Raw genomic sequence first — 21,115 nt, 5'->3', positions numbered from 1 at the left:
AACACTATAGAAATGATTTTAAATAAAAATGTTTAATTTTAACGGAGTTATACTTTTTCAGAATGAACGGCTTAAAACCGCAAGAACTTTCAGGATGACCTAATGCCACCATTAAGATAGACAGAATTGAAATAGTGAACAAAATTCTCCGGTGCAGATAAACTGTGTTAACAAATTTCTAAATAATTTTGCAAATAAAAATTAAATATCAGGTTAAATTAAATCGCTGATTCGGAGCATGTTCCTTTCTTGTTCGCCAGTATTTCTTTAAGAAAGCTCAAAGCAGAAATTTATTCAGTTCTGAAAACTTTAATTTCATATCAGAAATCTGTTTATCATTCTATTGCAAAACGTTATGCTCATAGATCAAATTACAAATATGAACATTGTTTGTTCGCAGCTTGAGAACTCAGGGGATCCGTTCGAGTTTACGAACCCTCAACAGCTTTCGTACTGGACCTGCGTCTACTTTCTCATTGTGACAATGTCCACGGTAGGATATGGCGACGTTTACTGCCAGACGGTCCTCGGCCGCACATTCCTAGTATTTTTTCTACTCGTCGGTTTGGTAAGCCTTCTTTATATTTTTCTTACATAGCCAAAATATATTTAATACATTATATAAAATAAACGACTCTTCATAGTTCAGTGTAGAAAATCTCGCGCGAAAAGTCGAACTGTCTGAATATAAGTAATAACTGTTTTTTAATCTTTTTAATATCATTCAATGTTCACATATTACAAGGCTTGCTATCGAATAGAAACAGACAATTTTGCTTTTCCCGAGAAGTATTTATACGAATTTTGCGAAGCATACGACGGTCATTTCTCATTTACACACAAAGCGTTGCTTTTTATCTCAACGCAAAATTATTTTTGAAATTGTTGTTGGTGTAAAGTATTTATTTCAAATGAAAAAGTAATTTTTTTTTCCGATAGTAATATTACGATGACGTTATTAACATGTGTGTATTTCATTTATACTTCGATTCCACGATGAATTTACTTTCAATACTTATCTTTATCGATCCTGCCAGTGACAAGTATTATTTTCATTGTGAACACGACTAGCCTGATCAGTAATTTGAATGTTTCGCAGAGTTCGTTTCGTTAGAGTAGAACGCTGATCTTGCCATGCAGATCAGATTGTCGTAATATCTACACATTTATTCTCCTTGAGACATGTAAAACAAGTATTTCGAGAGTGCACAGTGTTTTCTGGACATCTAGATTTCTCACACAAAGAGACAAGCTGGAGATGTTGCATTTTCTGTTCAACGATCAAACTTTTGTCTCATTTCACATGTAATGCGAATTTCTCCTTAATACCTTTATTTCATATTTCCTACTTATTAACGTACAGTTCAGCATCACATTTCAACGAAATATTTTCTTGTAAAGGAAGATACTTGAAAAAAAGTAATATGTATTATTGTTTTCCATTTTTGTTACATATTGTTTACATACTATATGCTATTACAGTAGCGATTATTGAAGGCAAGATTGGAAGAAAAATACGTGTTGATCTTCTGTCATGAATTTTTTTCGGAGAATGTAATTGTCGTTCTAAGATAAAATTTTCACTTTTCCTATCTTATAGCTCTTTAAGTGTCATCAATATAATACAAATATAAATGTAAACATTTATAGAGAATCATGTATAAAAAGTTACTTGATATTCCGGTCTTTTTTAAATTTCAATGCAATTTGGCATTTCGTTGTCGGATAAAAAACTTTGCTTATCATAATGGTTTCCCTGGAAATTAGTGGTAATCGACGAAGTCGAATTACTTAAAAGTTTTTAACAGTTACAGTTATGTTTTCACTAAGAAAAATTGTCGAATCTTATAGTATTCAATATCAAACGCATTTCCTAAGTTCCAACGGGTTGCAACAATAATATCGAATTCAGTGAACTTGATCGAAAACTTCTGCGCTTCATTTACCGTGTTTAACTTATCAGACTCTCCTCGAGAAATGCGCGTTACACGATGAAATGAGACGGCGTTAAAAGATTTTTCTTTGTAGTTGAAGAATTGTCGGAGAACAGTGTCACTTGCCGCGAATCGATTGCTTCGTTTGAACGACGATGCGCAGCATCTAGGAGAAGCGTGGTTGATCGCGAGTGTGCGTGTGTACTTGAGCGTGTGTGCATCGATTGTTGCATATCAATCCCGACAGTCGAAAGAATATGATTCGAGTTCAGATTTCGAGCTTCGTTGCTACACCGATCTACAAGAAGTCTGAGCATCGCCGTTTAAACGCGGGTATGCTAGCGTAACGTTTGTCTACAAATTTCATTAGAATACAGGAGATCAGTTAACAACATATAGTAGACACTGTAAATTATCGAAATAAGTAAGGGGATTGTTTCTTTCAAATCTAGGACTTTCGACAAACCTTACGCCAATTCACCGTAGTCATACTTCTCGATGAAACAAAGATTCGACTTCCAGTTAGTAAATGCGATCGGTTGTTTAAAGTTCGCACTCCACTGTTCAAAATAATCGTTTGTAATGCCCTTTAAAAGTTCAATTAGTGAAGTTCGTCGGAATAGTAGGAGTACGTGATGTTTTATGATTCATTTTTAGGGCCGAATAAAATGGAACAATAACGTGCAACAAATGTTAGTGTACGTTACCGACTTCCCCGGAAAATTATTCAAAGCCGGTCGATTCAAAAAGAAAGAGAATTTCAAAGAATTACCACTTGAGTTTCAAAAGTGCAGTAATTTGGTTTTTACGAGTGTTATATTTCACTCTTAGTTTATTCTTGCGTTTATCGATCGTATAATACGAGTCGACTCTTTGACAAGCATCGAGGACGAACCTAAGGAGATCAATTTAAGTCATCGTGCAGCTTCACACCTCTCCCTCTCTCTATCTATCTGTCTATCTATTTCTATCTATCTCTCTTTCTCTCTCTCTCTCTCTCTCTTTTTTTTTTATACAGATTGAATTGTACCTATTTAAATTGCGCTCCCACACCACGAGCCGCATACATAAGTAATTTTGTATATGAAAAGGGAATATCTCGTTCAATTAAAAAGAAAAAAAAGCAGTTTGCTGTAGTACGGTCCACTTATACGCCGGCTTGGACCGTCTCATATTCCCGTTACTGTGAGAAAAGTAACTGAAAACAAAAGGAAAAGTAATGGAAAACGAAAAAAAGAACGGGTAACGAGTAAGAGCTGGAAAATTTTCTATAGCGGTACTGGCTACCTGTGCCTTATGCCTATACCTCTATGTGTGGTCGTAGTCGGGACCGTCCTGATATTTCACGCAATCATCTCACCCTTGTTTTCGTATGATAAACAAAGTAACGACGAAAAAGAGAAAAGAAGAAAAATGAGCGAAACAAAATGTAAGAAAAATTTGATTCGGTGATAAAATATTCACTTTCTTTGAAAGAGCTCACCTTTATTCTACCTCCAAGTGCGAGTTTTAAGGTTATTCGTAACACATATACAGGGTGAAACATCTAATCCGCGCTTCTGAACAACTCCTAAATTATTTGTTGGTTGAAAAATTACATATTGAGAATGGCATAATTTAACGTACCTACTTCCTTTGTCTTTTGCCATATTCGTTTTTTCAGATGGAATGTTGTATTTTTTATGACAAAGTCCTAAAGAATATGAAACTCGGAATAAAAATGTATCGACAATATATTAAAAATCGATAATTGACAAGGTATTTTTCTTCGTTTATCGAACATTTTCTTCACGTAACGTCAAATTAAAAATTCAATATTATCAAAGGCTTTGATAAGCGAAACAAAATATCTAGCTAACTATTGAATTTAGGTCCAATAATTCTTAATACATTTTTATTCAGAATTCCACAGTCTTTTGAACTCGGTCATAAAAAGTACAACCTTCCATTTAAAAAAACAAATTTGCTTTTGTAAAGAAAGTATATACATTATGTTATGCCCCCTTGAAACCATGCAACTTTTGGTACACGACAATTTTTCAACGAACGCATAATTTTAGGGGTTACATATTCAGATGCGCGAGTTAGATGATTCACACTGTGTACGTGATATTTGAATTGCACTGGAAATAACGATAGTACAATCGCGAAGGGTACGATATGATATTTCGAGGATAATAAACGGAACGCTCATGGCGGTCCCCGACGACAAGCTTCTATCGTTCTCGTACGTACACGCCTCACTCTGTCGTATGAAATGGAAGGTTTGTAGTACCTTGCGCTTCGAACTTTTTCGGGATAAAATAATCGGAGGAAAAATATTTCTCTGCTTATGTAGCTATTTTAAACTTTTTTTTTTTTCTCTATACGCTATCTCCGGACCGTAAAGGCTTTCTAAACATCTACTTTCGTTCAGCAGTTATATGTTTGGCTTTCGAATATACTAGACCATCGTTAATGGTGCTGGAAAAAAGGCGCGTGGAGTATTCTACTTCAATTTGCAACTCGAAATCCCTACAAGTATATCGAATCGAAGAAATTGAACGTAAAGAACATACCCTTCGCGCGACGTTCTTTCCATTCATATGCAAGTACTTGCATAGATCTTCAACTTTGAATTTGGATTTACGTATTGCTGCATATGAAGAATTAGAATTTTCGGCCTAAGCGGGAGATCGTAATAGTTTCTAAGCACATATGCATGGGCTTCTACAGGGTGCGACTGAAAGTATTGTATAAGCGGGCAGGAGATGATTCCTTATGCAAAAATGAATGAAAACTGTGCAATCCAATTTTTTTACTGGAAGCTTAGTTTTTGAGAAAATAGCTAGCTAAGTTTCAGTTCGTCGAGCGACGTACAATGTGTACGCGCACTGGGTTTAAGAAAGCAAAAGACAAAATTTCAACAATATTTTATTACGTTGAAGCTGGTGCCCTCGTGCAAATGTACGCAATGAATTTTCAAACCTTGATTTTCCCAAAAACTAAGCCTCGGATGAAACATTTTATTCTACATTTATTGTTCATTTTTGCATAAGGAATCACCTCTCTCCCAGTTATACAATACGTTTGGCCGCACCGAGAAAAATCAAAAAATGAAACATCAAAATTTCTTCAACTATATGCGTCCGATTAGATTTTTGTTTTTGAGGTTTTCAATAATAAGAACTATTGCTCTTTTAAGTTTGTAAAATTTCAGTTCAGTAAATGGTACAGTGCAACTTCAAAAGGGGGAAATAAAATATTGGAAAGGTTTTGATGTAAACTGGCTGTGAAAAGGGAAATTATTATACTATCATACTTCTCTGTAATATAGTCTTCAGACACGTTTTTCTTAAAGTAAACTAACAGGAAATATAGTTACTGTAGTCGGTATATCTGCAAATTGGGATGGATATTTAACACAGTTCGATGTCGCATAAAGGAAAGAAAACAGAATTGAGAAAAATTGTCGGTAGATGAATAAACATAAATCGTCGAATGTCATTCGTTCAGTCATAACCGAATGATTATTATAAAACTGATAGAACGAGTGATTTTCTTAACCCTTTGTTACAAACATACTATTTGGAATGCAATTAAATGAAAATAAAGCAAAATGCGTCACATGATAAATTTATATTCGGTTTTAATTTCCGTATTTTCCGTAGTTTGTGTATCGTCGGTTAACAATCGACAGAAATAATTTGATCTCAAGTATTTTATAATTATGTATTTAATGAATTAACGCATATAGGCGTGCGTGGAACGTGAAATAAATATTACATGCTTACAAAACAAATATTTCATACGTATGATAAAGGAATGGAATGTGAAATATACTGGTTCGTTCGAGTTCAGTACTTGTTCTGCAATATACGTGTACACGGGCGATGTACGTGTACAAAGTAAAATATAAAAGTTTGTGAAAAATTTGAGTCTATCATGAACAAAGCGATGTAATTGATTTATGTACGTTTGGAAAGGAATGCGCATTCAATTGAGGAAAAAGAAAAGAAAGAAAAGAGAAAGAAAGAACGGCGAAAGAGATTAACAGTTTCAACACTTTTGGCGTAATTGAAATATCATAAGGTTGAGTTATCATCATTTCGCGAGATTTATACGGTCAATTTGTTCAATTCCACGTACTTTTGGGGACATGTTCGCAAAACAGATTGATTAGAAATACCCTGTGTAGTTTTGGCAAAAATTCGATCGTTGTGTTACGACGGAAAATTTCGAACATTGAAAATAGTGCATTTTAATCTTCGAAAGTGATCACCTTTTTATGCGTACACTTGTTGCTCGTGAGGCAGTAATTGATCGTGGAGTAATGCGAACCAGCTTTGTTGCAACAATAACGCGTTATCAGGAAAATGCGACTACTCGGTATGTCGATCATACCGTATGTAATATCTTAATCGTCATATTTCAGCTCCCTACTGCATTACTCTCTACTTTCTGTTTTCTACTCGCTTCAATTTCTTCAACGAATCTCGCTTAACTCATAACCCACCTTTTTATTCTTCTAACAAGTCTATCGATCATCATCGAAAGATGCGGTACATCGAATCGTTGCGTTGTATTAATTTACCATGACAATTCACGTAACGAACTGATTTGTACGAGCAGGATTCTATTTGCGAACGAGCCTCGAGTCTTACTAGGTTCCTAAGTGGTTACTCTGTGATAAAAGTTAGAAAAGCTAGCAAGTTGTATTTCTCGATTCGAGGCACGTTGTTCTTCTGAAAGCCATCTAACATTGATCCATATATCCTGAACTCTGCCAGAAGGCACGAAGCCCAACAACTTTAGTACAATGGTGGTTTTTGTGCAAGCTTCACCTATAATTGTTCATTCTGTCTGTATGTTTGTCTGTTTTCTGCGAACGCTAATATGCTGCTAATGTTATTAACATAGATACATACGTGTTTGTTCGCTTTTGTTTTCGTTCTGAGGTTGCCGTTGTGAAACGCTCAATTTTCTTTCCTCTTTCCATTGACCGCGAACACTCTCGACAGTATATTTACAACTTTTAGGATAAAATGGTGCAAGCTCATTTAAACCTCGATATTTGAACTCCTTTGAGTGAAAAAATTAATATAAATAGCCTCTCTGAAGTACCGGTACTATTTTATTTCTCGCTCCAGGACACTTTACTATCAATTATAGAGATATGATTAATCTGCTTAAAGAATAATGTCCTCGTACCATTTAAAAGGGAGTTTGCTTTGGAACTCTCTCAAATTGTTTGGCACTTGGTTGAAAGTATGATGTCACTGAATTCTGGTGTAACGTATGCGATTCGAACAATAACGAACCGCTTCAAACCAATTCTACTGGGTCCCGTAGCTAAGAATGGTAGAGTGACGATTTCAGCTCACAAGGTGAAGTCACCAATTTCAACCAAACTGTTCCTAGTGAATTTATAGTGAAATTAAGTAGGCTTATATCCGTGTGTTTTGTTCAGTACGCGTTATTTACAAGGATGTTTAATGTTACACTGTCAACAATCAATATGAAACTGATTGACATAGCTTCATACGCCAATCCTGACAATGCAAGTAGGGACTTATACGTACGTACTTACACTCATTAGAATTTATTTGACATTGTATTTGTATTTGACGTTATTTTATTTGGAAACAAAACATTTACTGCTAGCACAAAGAAAAATGATGTACATTCATTTGTTAAAAATTAAACAAATGAATATAAATATGGACAAATAGTTTTCATTACGGGAAAAGAAAGTAACCTGTGTTTGACTTTGGAACCTTGTTTGTAGACATTTTGCTGAATTTTTAGGGATTGTAGGAAAATTTTTTTCATTTCGTTTCTGTTACATTATTCTTTTTCCTTAGTTCAATTGTTAACAAATAAACGTGCATAATTTTTCCTTGTGGTAACAGTAAATGTTATGTTTTTAAATAAAGTAATTTAGATATTATTTATTCACTATGTTAAGGATACTTAAGTTTAGACCAGGTTTACGATACGGACGCGGCTCTGCCATTTTTGAGATTAAGTTTCGTTCGTTAATTATTCCTTATTGTCAGGAGGGTTCCAAACCTCTCATAAAAGCGGAGAATTTGGAGTTTCTTCGTTTGTCTCAATAGCAGTTGACGTATCATAAACCCGCGCGAGCCGAGGCACATGCTCGTAGCGAGCGGTACCGTTACCCTGGGTTTTTCCCATAAGCTCAAGTGTCGCGTACCTCACATAGAACACCCCCTTCCTGAGGGTGAGCGGTTGGCGTTGGGCGTTGACCAAGGCCCTAACGCGATTGGAAGTCTTGGCCTCCCACCCAAATCTCACCCCCGTCAAGGGACCCAAATGGACAGTCGTCTACGTATAAAAGGACTGAACAGTTACAAATAAAAAACGTGACAAGGTTGTGACAAACACGGTGACAAATAGAACTCTGAATTCTTGTACGAACGATTACACGAACTTTGAACCGCAGTCGTCTACGTATAAAAGGACTGAACAGTTACAAATAAAAAACGTGACAAGGTTGTGACAAATACGGTGACAAATAGAACTCTGAATTCTTGTACGAACGATTACACGAACTTTGAACCTCAGGACATTGGACTCGCACATATTTAACCATTAAGAATTTGTGTATATAGTATTCTTGTTATCAAAAAAACTGTGTTGTAAATAAAGAATTATTTACTAAATAATAGGCTTCACGAATAGTGTGGGAGCCAACACACTACCTCCTTCTGTTGAAATTATACAACGTTAAATAAATTCTAACGAAACGTGCAAAGACTTTTTTCACTGAGTGTATATGTAACGATTCGGGGGTCGAGTGTTTGAATCCTATGTCGTTAAATTTTTAATTAATCTTTCTTTTTACTTTAAATATCATTTTAGTTAATAGTAGTCGCAACTGATTGTTATTTATAAAAATCAATATATGAAAATCACATACGAAATTATATGTATGCATATACATATATAATTGTAATAATCGTGTTCTGTTACTATTTGTAGAGCACGTTGACAATGGGAAGAACGACGTGTATCGTAAAAACACGAAAAACACAAATATTTCCGACAGTAAATACCACTGTTCTGCAGAACAGTTTGCTTTTCTTCTTTCACCCGAAAAAATAAACTTGATTTATATTTGAAACAACTAGATACTCGTAAATTCAATTGTATAGAAAATCAAAAATATTGTATTATTGTATATGTATATTTAAAAATCAAAACAGATAATTAATTACAGGTTAATGAATGAATTTTTATTCTATTTTCCTTTTTTTTTTTTATGTGGGGGAAATAATCCCCAGGGGGCGGGGTAGGGCCGGACTCTTACCGGCTAAAACCCCCACGGCGACCCTCCTTGGGCGCGTCGGTGGGACCCCGGGCTCTCGCGTAGCGAACACTACCGCAGCCCCACCGCGCCATGGCTTGCGCCCCGACCCGGGGGAGGGGTGGTAGTGTGATACTCCGCCCATAGGCTCGGCGGCACCAGGGAGCCGCGCCCGGTGCCGCCCCTCTCGGGACCGCTATCCGGGGGTGCCTGGGTCCCCTCCCAGACTCCCCGCGGTCCTGGAGGAACTATTTCCCCTATCTAAAAGTTCTCGTTTTCTTACGAAACTTCGATACCATTTTGTAATTTTGTAATAAACTTTTTGTTTGACAAGAGGAATGAACGCTACTACGTTACAGTATAGAGTTGAACGAGGACGAATAATTTTTATAGTAGAAGTACAATTGCTGTCATTGTAATACGGTAACTCTTTTAAAAGTAAATAATTTAAAAAATACCACAATAGTGGCTGTTATTATTAACCAAAATGGTATTTAAAAGGAAGAAGAAATTAAAAATAGTACATGTGGCATACAGAAAAGCACATGGTCCCCAAATCGTGAAATTAAAATTTTGTTCACATTACCACCATGGCCTTCGACAATTATGTTAAGAAATTAAAACTGCATGAATGGAGTACTGAAAGCCTAACATTAACTACAATTGTAAATAACGCGCACTGAACAAAACACTCAGACACGAGTCTGCTTATTTTCACTCTAAATTCACAAGAAAACGTTTATTTGAAAGGTGACTCTTCCTTGTAAACTAAAATTTTTCATTTAGAGGAAGATGGCGAAATGAAATAGTAGGCGAGCCTAATGAGAAAAATTTGCAAATGACAGATTTTCAAAAATCTACTTTGCATTTTATCGGTTTGTGTAAAAAGTTATAAAACTTCAAGGGAGTGGCTTTGATAAATAATATTTTATTTTTCTCGTTACTTATATTTACTGCTACCAATACTAAAAAGTCAAACTATTTTCTGCTTCTATGTTATTAATAGCTTTACATGTTAATAAAATATATACATATATTGTACTTATTCTAATATGAATTTTTTACATGCTTTTACGTTTCAATGTTATTTTGATCATTTTTCCAATGACAAAAAGTAATTCATCTTGAATTGTAATTAATATGAAAGATTTGCATTTTAAGTTGAGGTGCAAACACTTTCGTTAAAGCAGACGTACTAATAGAAATTTCCGTTGTTTGTATTAAAGCAATTTTCCCAACAATTATGGAGATTATATCAATTCTTTGTAAACTTTTTGTTTAAGTATCGTTTCGATTATTAAAAAAATTACTTAAATGGGACATATGTAATATGTGAAATAGTAATAAATTCTGTCTTGTGAAAGCAATGCTGTGAAAAAACGTATGCATTATATGCGAGGAGCTATTCAGGTTTCACAATGTCGAATGCGAGACGTGCACGTTTAAGCATTGTCACCAAGACCATTCGTATTTATGATTAACGTAGCATTCCGTTCTTTCACCTTTCAATGAACAATTCTAGCTAGGCTGTGTATGTATTTGTTAGCCGTTGATTCATCTTGCTTAAAAAAGTATGTGTCTTCAGCAGGGATGACAAGAATTATAAAGTTTCCTTGAAATGATTCTTTTGAAATCCTTCTCCGTTTTCAAGGTCCAAATACCATTGAGGAAAATACTAGGAAATAGGAACTGATTTTTTAATTTGATACAAAGGAACATATAGAAAAATAGTTTTACTGGTAAATGTTATTTATTATAAAATTATCGTTTGGCAAATATTTTATGCGTTGCAGCTTAATTGTATTCAAATTAGCATCAAATTTCAAGGAACGTTATATACAATGTAGGATGTCCTACCAGAACACGAACACCCAAGTATCTCCTTTGTTTCCAGCGATACAAGAAATGCTTAGAACATAATTTGAATGTTTTGGAAGAAGAAACACCATGCAGGAGAAATTTTTTTATACTATCATCTTTTCCGAACTTTGCAATCTCATCGGTATTTTTATGCATGAAAGTATATATTTTTTGCGATTTCATCTTGTACTGGGCGTCAAAATGCACTTAGTCACGTATGAATTGTAACTCTGAACGTTGAACGTAAAAATTTATGACCAAATTTGAAGACAACGTTGGAGAACTTACTGTTTATGCTAGTAAATGTTTAAAGTAACATCCCTTGGCGGTGATGTGTAGATCTAAAACGAGCAATGATAGAATATAGTATTTTTCCAATTTTTGTCTGGTGTAATGTAGTAATACACGGTGAAATCGAACAAAATTACTCGCGGAATTTGGCTCCTGAACAACTCGACAAGGGAAGAGAATAGATAAAACAAAAGTAAGTGAGATAGTCAAGCAGCAAGTTGAAAGTTATATCGCCTGCGTTGCAAGGAATCATCAAATGTTAATTTCTCTAACTTTCGCCCTATCTTTATGAAAGTAGTATTGATAAATTGGTGAGATTCTCCCGATAAAAATGAGTACAAACACGGCATAAATCAAACTAGTTTTACCAGTCATCAATTTAAATATCCTGGATTTTTAAGGATGCGTTTAAAAGTGGTTACCCTTAAGACTAGTCCGATTTATGTCGTGTTTGGACTCATTTCCATCGGGACAGCTTCACCAATCCATCGGTACTATTTTTATAAAGATACGATGAAAATTATGGAAATTGAAATTTTTGATATTGGCTGTTTTGTTACAACACGGACGGTATCCCTTTTAAGTGCTGCGCTTTGCTTACTCTCGCTATATCTATTCACTTTCCTTGCCTATGTGTTTAGGTTTGCTGAGCTCGAAGCACTGAGTGGTGGGGGAAGAGTGGGGATGGTTCAGTTCAATTTAACCGGGCACTACTGTAGTATCACTTGCTCTATTTTTGCCGTGGATCGTAAACGTTTAATACAATATTTTAAACAAGCACATTATTAGACTGTATTTCATAAATGGTACACCAAATGGGCAGAAATAGACAATGTTTTTTCATCCAGCTGCTTGCCTGTTCTCATCATGACTGTTGTCCAATGAATTATTTACGAGCAGCAACTCAAGTTTTAAATGAAAAATTCGCACATCATTAGATTGGATGTAATGGACACACATCATGAATAGCATATTTACCAGATCTGACGCCATTAGACTTTTTTCTTTAAGAAGAGCTAACAAAAGATACCATTCCAGAAGGTACGATGGATCAAATAATTAGAACTTACTGGTTGCTCCAGAAATAATTGACAAAGCATCATAATCCATCATTGTGCACTTTAGACACTGTATCGTCGCTAAAGTACATTGAGCATTTATTAACATAAACAGTAAATTCACATACCGTCTCAACGTTGCTTTCGAAATTGGTCTCCCATTTCTGGTGTTCAATATTATTTCATAGGTATAACATGACTTTATGCTCTTCAACACTCGCTACAGGATGTAATAACGAAAAAATGCTTGATGCATAAAAATACCAGTGACCCTGAAGAATTCGGAAAAAATAAACGTAAAAGAAATTTGCTTTTGCGTCATGTTGTTCATTTGAGGGGTGTGTCCAGTTTGAAAGTGTTAAAAAATCCTTATCTTTTTGTTCAAATTGAAAGTTCATCTCAAAAATACAGTCCTACAGTATTAAGGACGAACTCGTAAAAATAACGAAGCACACTTATGGAGACGCATCAAAGCTCCAAACTGTCAGAGGCTCAACTTCAAACGCATTTTTCTCGAAATTATGTTTTTCAAGCTGGCATGCAAGTTAACTCAAAATACAATCGTCCGATCAACTTTGTATAAAGTTCATTCAATTCGATATACATTCCTCCAGAGGTTGAACTAGCAATAAATATTTTATTTTTATTTAGAATGCTTCTATAAACAATATAAAACCGATTTCTTTGGTAGAAAAACCGACTTTTTTTACAAAACTTTCAAATTTTCATAGTTTTTTTTTTTGGTTACAAGTCGAGCCAATTCCAGCATAAACTACCAAGAAACAATAATATTTGAAAATGTCTGCTTTAAAATCACTTTCACAGGTGCTAGGCTGCACGCCAACCAAGGTGCCGACAATGCTAACTTAAATTATAAAATTTGCAGTAACAATATTGAAAATTACGTTGAACAAAATTTTTTTATTGTAGTTTAAGGATAAAGATCGCTTATTTTTCGGGCTGTCAAACTGGACTCCTCTTTTAAAGACGTTCAATTTATGTATATCTTCAACATTTCCTGTATCATTGGAAATAGAAGAGATATTCAGATGTTTGGGTTCTGATGGGACATTCTGTATTATACATATGTATATGAATACGCATGAAACTTTGAATGAACCGTTTAGATAAACAACCGTTTTGTATAAACGGAAAATCTGATTATTATATAAATAATGTTATTCTTTAGTTTCTTGTATAGTATACACCTATAGGTACCTTAAAGTGAACTTAAACGCAAAGAAAGTAACGTATTATTTATCAAGTCACTCTCTCTGTACATAATATATCGAAGATGTATGATGTTTCGTCCTGGAGTCGGCTTACCATCGACCTTGCAATTATATATTTAAGTACTATTTTATTCAGGAGTATCAAATTCGTTCGTTTGAACTTTTATTATTTCATCGTACTATTCTATGCGAGATGTTCTTGAGGAAAGGATATTAATTAAAAAATTTAAATTCGTCTAAAAGCCGAAAACGATATACGTTGCAAAAATCTAAAAACGTAATTTTCGATGAAAAGAAACGTTGGTAAATCAGTGTTCTTTATTAATTGAAAATTGAAATTTATCGATTGAAAAGTAGCCAAATATTTAATTGCAATATACTTTATATGTGCATTTCTGAGCATATGATACGTGAGATTTTGCTCTGAATCGTTGAGGTATAGTCCTTTCGTTTGGAAACATCTTGATGTAATTCTATTCTCGCATTTTTATTGAGCGAGTTTCTACTAATTTCAGCTCAATAAAGCTCGATATAGTAATATCTCTCTCTATCGTACCTTACTCTGTGATTATTTTAACCTTTAGTTGCCTGACATGTTTAACAATAGAAAGAAAGTGCATTCATGAATTACAGTATGATTCAAAATCGAAGGGAGCACTATGAAATCTTAATGTTTCGATAAATATTGTGACTCTTTCTATACTGATTAACAAAGAAAATTAACCAAACTAACAAATGTTCACAGTGGTTCGCTGATTCTTTTAGAGTTAGAGCAATAGACGTCTTAGAAATAGAACAAAATTACAAGAACGAAGTAGCGCTTCCCTCGTTGCAGCCTTCTATGAAAAACATGGATTGACGGTATCGCATCGATACCAAAATGATACGATTTATCATTCAAAAGTTTCGATACAAACGTTGCTATACGACTTTGAACTGCAAACGTAGGAGTCTGCTATGCTCCAGATGTGCATGAAGAAAACTACTCATACTATTAGATGTTTCACGGCCTGCTTATTATTATAATACTAATTCAAATAGAATGCTTAATACGCTTTCCAGATTTCTATTATTTGCTTGCGCCTAACAATGTGACTTACTCTTCAATCTGCACTTCTTCGTTTCACGAAACGTAACTTTTATCTTTATCTACCTAGTATCGCTTCCTTTCCAATTTCACTGCACATTACGCGTACAATTATCATTCGCGAAGTACTCACACTCTTTACATAGATGTACATATGTATGTATAAGAGACTTGATAAGTGTGTGCTTCATGTACTATACGGAGTATTAAAAATGTATTATTCGCTAAACATTGCTCTCTGAAATGAACCAAGGTAATACTACCTAAATATCTACAGTAAGAAATGAAATCGAAATTGTTCGAGGAAAATGAACTTTGCAATTCACTGTTACCAATAATTTACTTGTTTTTAGAAATTATTGCAGGTCCTACCAAACATATACTTCTGTAGAAACTTTACATAAAAGTAGGTTTTTTCCTAAACTCTAGGTATAGTTATACAGGGTGTCCCGTAACTCCTCGAACACCCGGAAATGGGGGGTTGCTGGGGTTACTCTGAACAACTTTTTCCTTTACCAAAATGTTGTTTGAAGCTTCGTTTTTGAATTATTAACGAAAAACACTGGCCAATCAGAGCGCGCGTAGAGCCCGCGCCCAAACACGGGAGCGCTGACTCTCATCCGCGCGCGATCGTGAACAAATGCGTACGCATGACTACTCGGTTATCGATCGCTGTCAAAAAATTTTGACTTTACACCGCTATTTTTATAGGGCTTAGAGAAATGGTTTTTTGCCGTCATTCCCACGTTTGTATAAATTTTTGAAAAAATTTCAATTAGTCGGAATTGCGCGCGAATAAGCCTCTGTTCTCCGTCCCTGAGCGCGGGCTCTACGGGTTCCTTAAAGTAAATCAAAAGAGCAATATAAATCTGTTTAAAGTGTGTATACATAACATACTAGTTGTCGAACGATAGTGCAAAAGATATCACATTTATACAGCAAGTCTACACGACATTCACAAAAGTTTTGTGGCAGTACTTCCTGCGCTTCACCACCAGAGGGACAGACTAACGTTAACCTTTCTCGTTAGTCCTTGTCAAGACTCCTGTTACTATACAGGGTGTCCCCGGCCTAGTGGTGATTCTATGTGCAAAAATAAGTCGAAAAAAGAATAAAATTTTTTTCAATTATGGCTTCGTTTTCGAAAAAAATGAGTTTAAAAATCCGTCAGGTACGGATTTGATTCCTCTTATTGCAGTTATCTTATTTCCGCGATATCGGTCAATATTATTACTTTCTTTTATTCTGTATTTAATTTAGATGGTTTTATAAATAAGAATAAGATTAAGTACTTCAAAATCATTTTATTAATGTAACAAGTGTTCGAAATATTGACTGTGTTGCTGTTTACACAGCTCTGCTCTTTGAATTACATCATTATGCACTCCTTGTAGTAAATTATGTGTATTTTTTCAATATTCGAACGGCAAAACCATCTTTACTTTTAATACTTCAACGCTGTTATTATGCTTGAACAGCAATAGGAAGAAGCAAACCGTAACATTGTCCATGTTTAATTATTCAAACCCGAGTAGAAACAGAAAGGAGGATGTTAAAAAAAGGTCAATTTTGGCATGCGGCCGGAACGAAAAAGTTTTTTACAGCATGATTTTATGCATTCTGAGGAACGAAAAATGTAATTGTCATTTTTCCCGGAAATGATGGAATATTGAGTACTATTTACAAAGATTGTTGTACATTAGTGTTTAATAAAAACCAAAAATAATGAAAAATAATTAATGACAAATTAATCGAAACAAGGAATTCTTTGATGCCACAATGCTTACATTCTAAGCAATCAGAAACCAATAGTTATTTATTCTAGAAGTGATAAAAGTTATAATAAACTATCGTAAATATAATAAAATAATCGTCATGACAGGGATACAATAAAAAAGTAAGACTCTAACTTTTCTTCATAGAGAGTGATTAAATCGGTGATTTCATTTCTCCACTAATTTTTTTTCCTGACTTCTTTTACTCGCACGAGAGTTCTGTCAAGAATACGAAACTGCTTCGTGTTTTCAAAGCAACTGTTTATTCGAGTCGTAACTCTCAGATAGTTGAGCGATGCTCTCAGTCAGTCACTCTCAGAAGCAGTGTCCACTCGCGAGTAACTCGTGATAGTTTTACTTTCAAAAGGACAGTGTAACGGTTTGAATTTAAAAGGGGCGCGTCTTTTTACCGTGATCGGCGTGCGTCCACCGAGCGGCGCTGGGAGCGGCGATCGCGCATGCGTCGAGCGAAAAACAGTATGGCGTATTGTATTGTATTAAAAACGACGTGCGTGGCGTTTGTTCTCGGTTTTGCCAATAAAAGTAATATAAAATCAGAAAATTCTTTTCCCGTTAACTCTTTTCTGTGCGCGAACAGACAGCTAGCTTTATGTTTGGCTCGATGTGTACGTACAGCGACCCAGGCTCGCGTTTCTTATAAAAGTTAAGGCCTAGAATTTTTCCCAGAACAGTTGCGAGCGTACAGGGATCGAATATCGGGCAGGACGACTCGTCCTCAGTCGGTGTTTACGAGGCTGTCGAACGAGTGCCTCGACGAACGACGAACGTCACTTATACCGCGCGATTATAGTCTTGTAGGGAATACATCGAACAACACGTTTTCGATTATACGCGGATTTCCAATCAGTTTACGTACTTAGCATATTCGTTCGTGTGAATTAAGTGCCGCTGCATACAAGAACCTAGTGCACCGGATTCAAGTACACAACGAACAGCTCAACTTGGGAGAAAAATCAAACGAAAAGCGTGTCAAACGAGAAGCGTGGTATGCGCATGCGTGAATAATATGTATGCATACATACGTACACAATCGAATGATTGAGTTAATTGAAAATAGAGGAGAGCCTACGTATAGCTAATTAGATTAATTACTGCAACAATTTCGTTTTATCGTATCCTAAGTTTATTTTTCTTGTAATAAGATGTGTTATAGCTATGAAACAACAACAAATTAGTTTTTTTACTGTTGTCTCCCCGAGACATATACATATTCTATCCTTTTCTGGAAAAACACTGTCTCTTAGTAAACAACTAATTCTTTACACACGACCTACTTCGTTTGTTGTTATTCTAACGACAATATACGACAATTGACACGCAGTGCAGATGATCAGACTTCAGTTTTCCGTAAAACCGGGAGATGGTTCCCTACTACGCGAACATTCGACGTTTCTAAACCTACGCGAGTTCGACAGAACACTGTATACATATAGTACATACATACATATATGTTTAGACTGATATGTAAGATGATACTTTTTCCTCTGGCTTTCATAGTGGATACACAGTTAAGAAATGCAAATTCTGTTGGAGTCTTACTTTTTTATTGTATCCCTGTCATGACGATTATTTTATTATATTTACGATAGTTTATTATAACTTTTATCACTTCTAGAATAAATTGGTTTCTGATTGCTTAGAATGTAAGCATTGTGTCGTCAAAGAATTCCTTGTTTCGATTAATTTGTCAATAATTATTTTTCATTATTTTTGATTTTTATTAAACACTAATGTACAACAATCTTTGTAAATAATACTCAATATGAGTTTCTACGTAATATTAAGTTATAAAAATATTAAGTTATAAGTATGGTCATACTCTTACCTTGAACCGCATTTCTCATAACTTTCCCATCATTTCCGCGAAAAATGACAATTACATTTTTCGTTCCTTAGGATGCGTAGAATCATGCTGTAAAAAAAATTTTTCGTTCCGGCCGTATGTCAAAATTGGCCTTTCTTTAACATCCTCCTTTCATACCTGAAACAGGTACCTGACAGATTTTCAAACTTATTTTTTTCGAAAATGGAGCCTTAACTGAATAAATGTTATTCCTTTTTTCGACTTATTTTTACATATAGAATCACCACCTGGCCGATTGTACCACGATTTTGAAGATACCCTGTATATACAGGGTGTCTGTTTTATCTCAATACAGTGAAATATCTTTTAAGGAAGTGATGTTAGGAAAAAAATGTTTAAACAAAAGTTGTTTGGTACGAGGGGGAAAATTATGCGGTATAAATATTCTTTTTGTACCGGGTATGGTGGGGGAGATTTCAAAGTCAGTTTAATTTTTCTAAATAGAATGCTATATTTTTTTATACATAATATGATAGTGTATGTTAAGTCGAGGCCAACGAGGTGCGAACAGAACACGCGTGAGGAATATGTGGTGGTTCGGTTCCCGGTTTTTCGCAATTTTGCGACCTACCATGAAAGGAAATGTCTTTGTTCGCACCTCCTTGGACTCGTCTTAACATACGCTATCATATTATGTATAAAAGAATATAGCATTCCATTTAAAAAAATTAAACTGACTTTGAAATCTCCTCCATCACACCACGTATAAAAAATATATTTACACCACATAACGCCCCCCTCCAAACCAAACAACTTTTGTTAAAACATTTTTTTCCTAACATCATTTCCTTAAAAGATATTTCTCTGTATTGAGATCAGACACCCTGTCCAACTTTTACCTCGAATCTAACCGTCTCTCGCGTCTAAAGCACGGGTCTCCTGATGAATGAGTCCACTAGTAGGCCCCAGACCAAACGCACCTTTCTTTTCGTTTCCTTTTCCGCATATCCTCTCTCTATTTATTTCCATCTTCCATAATCAACCACCATAGCCTTATGTAATTGAGCTACTATCAATTGTGATAGAACTATCATGGTGGCAAGATCCAGTAATAGCAGATGCACTCCCGATCGAAAATTAAATTGTATATTCGTGCCAAAATCGTGGAAATGTTGCGTCTCAACATGATAACTGTTGTAATGTCGCTCGACGAACCGTATTGTAATTAAATGCACACATATATCGACAGATTTTCAAACTCGACTTTCTAGAGATCTAACAAGTCCCGCAGAAAAACAGTTTTTGTTTATTTTCACATAAAGAAGCCCTGTTTTCATATGTCAATTGTACAATGCAAACCAGCGTTCTGTGGCTAATAATTTCAGGTAATAATTTCATAATAATATTAAATATAATTCTGTTGTCTCCGTTTTATTTTTATCTTTCACTTTTTTCACGAGTATAAATTTTGTATTTTCGGGAATCTGAAGCAATCACCTTCATTTTAAAAGGCAATTTTTTCAAACAGTGAAAATATCGTCGATTGCAAAAGAATTAAACAATCCAGGCAATCATGTGTACTTTTGAAAGATAAATAATATATAATAGGAAAAGACTTAAATGTTTTCATTTTTAATACTCTGTACAGAAAATGATTTTATTTCTTTAGTTGCGTACTTTCATAATACTTCCTTGCAACTGCAATCTGCTTAACTCTTGCTGACACTATTACAAGTTTGCGTATCAAGATAAGCATCTATGTATATACACATATACACCATCAAATGTATTTCATTTATATTATCCATATAATAATACACTTATAATAAAGTTAAATGGATTTATGTGAAAAGGTAACCAAGGAAATTGACTTCGTTCTATTCCAATTGGTACGAGACTTGGCAATATTGTAACTATCGTTGCCGCTATTGTATGACACATTAAACGAAAAGTAGTAGCAACGATAAGTGTAACAGCTTTAAGAATACCATGCCGTACTTGGGAGAATCGCGAGGTTAAGTGAAGTTCAACATCCTTCGGACCGTTCATGAAACGTTGACCAATTTGAAAGGTCTGCGAGATTTTCTAATATTGACCGTTTGAATCGAATCGGCTGAGTGTAGCAGTTGCAAAGTCAATTTCCTGCGAGCTCGTGACAAAGGTTAATCATCGCGGAATTTGCATTTTTCACGATGCTCGTCTCGGTGTGTCTCTGCTAATCCAGAAGTCACCACACTTTCATAGCTCAATATGAGTATAACAGTGTATAACAGATCGGCCGGGATTTTTCACTGGAGAACAATGAGGCGCACGCCGAGTAAGAGAACGCAGATCGTTGCCCCTGAATCGCATCTCTACCCGTTCCTCGATTCCCCCATTTTTTGATCTGCTGCGACCACGTAATCCGAGGATCCAGGGAACGTGTATATATATCTGGCGAAAGCCCTGCTGTACATTGCAACCATACATAGATGACCCAGTTTGTTTGTAACGGTTCATAGTGGCGTAGCGTTTTCCAGTTATGATTTCTATTTGCAGGCAATTTTTGCTAGTAGCATACCTGAGATAATAGAGCTCGTAGGCAGTAGGTCCAAGTACAGCGGCGAATACAAGCGAGAACATGGAAAAAGGTATTATGATATGATTACATCCTTCAATCCTGTCTCTTTTGTCTATTAACATTTTATTTCCAGTATGTATACATATACTCATAATCTTTCATGTATACCTACTTACACGTATAA

At 35.2% G+C, this 21,115-nt stretch overlaps 1 protein-coding gene across 1 annotated transcript in view; it reads left to right on the top strand.

The window, feature by feature from the left end:
* Nucleotides 1-400: 400 nt before the first annotated feature.
* LOC108576664 (calcium-activated potassium channel slowpoke-like) overlaps nucleotides 401-21,115 on the top strand; it is a gene marked incomplete at its 5' end in the record, with an annotated part of 179,922 nt that continues 159,207 nt past the window's right edge. The window contains 2 exons of the mRNA XM_017939704.1: nucleotides 401-568; nucleotides 20,910-21,001. Coding sequence (XP_017795193.1) covers nucleotides 401-568; nucleotides 20,910-21,001 — 260 coding nt within the window. The remainder of the gene's footprint in view (nucleotides 569-20,909; nucleotides 21,002-21,115) is intronic.

Source organism: Habropoda laboriosa, unplaced genomic scaffold (genome assembly GCF_001263275.1).
Source record: "Habropoda laboriosa isolate 0110345459 unplaced genomic scaffold, ASM126327v1 scaffold472, whole genome shotgun sequence".
In the NCBI taxonomy this organism is placed as follows: Eukaryota; Metazoa; Arthropoda; class Insecta; order Hymenoptera; family Apidae; genus Habropoda; species Habropoda laboriosa.
The sequence above is the reverse complement of the archived record's forward strand: the minus strand, read 5'-3'. Positions and strand labels throughout refer to the sequence as shown.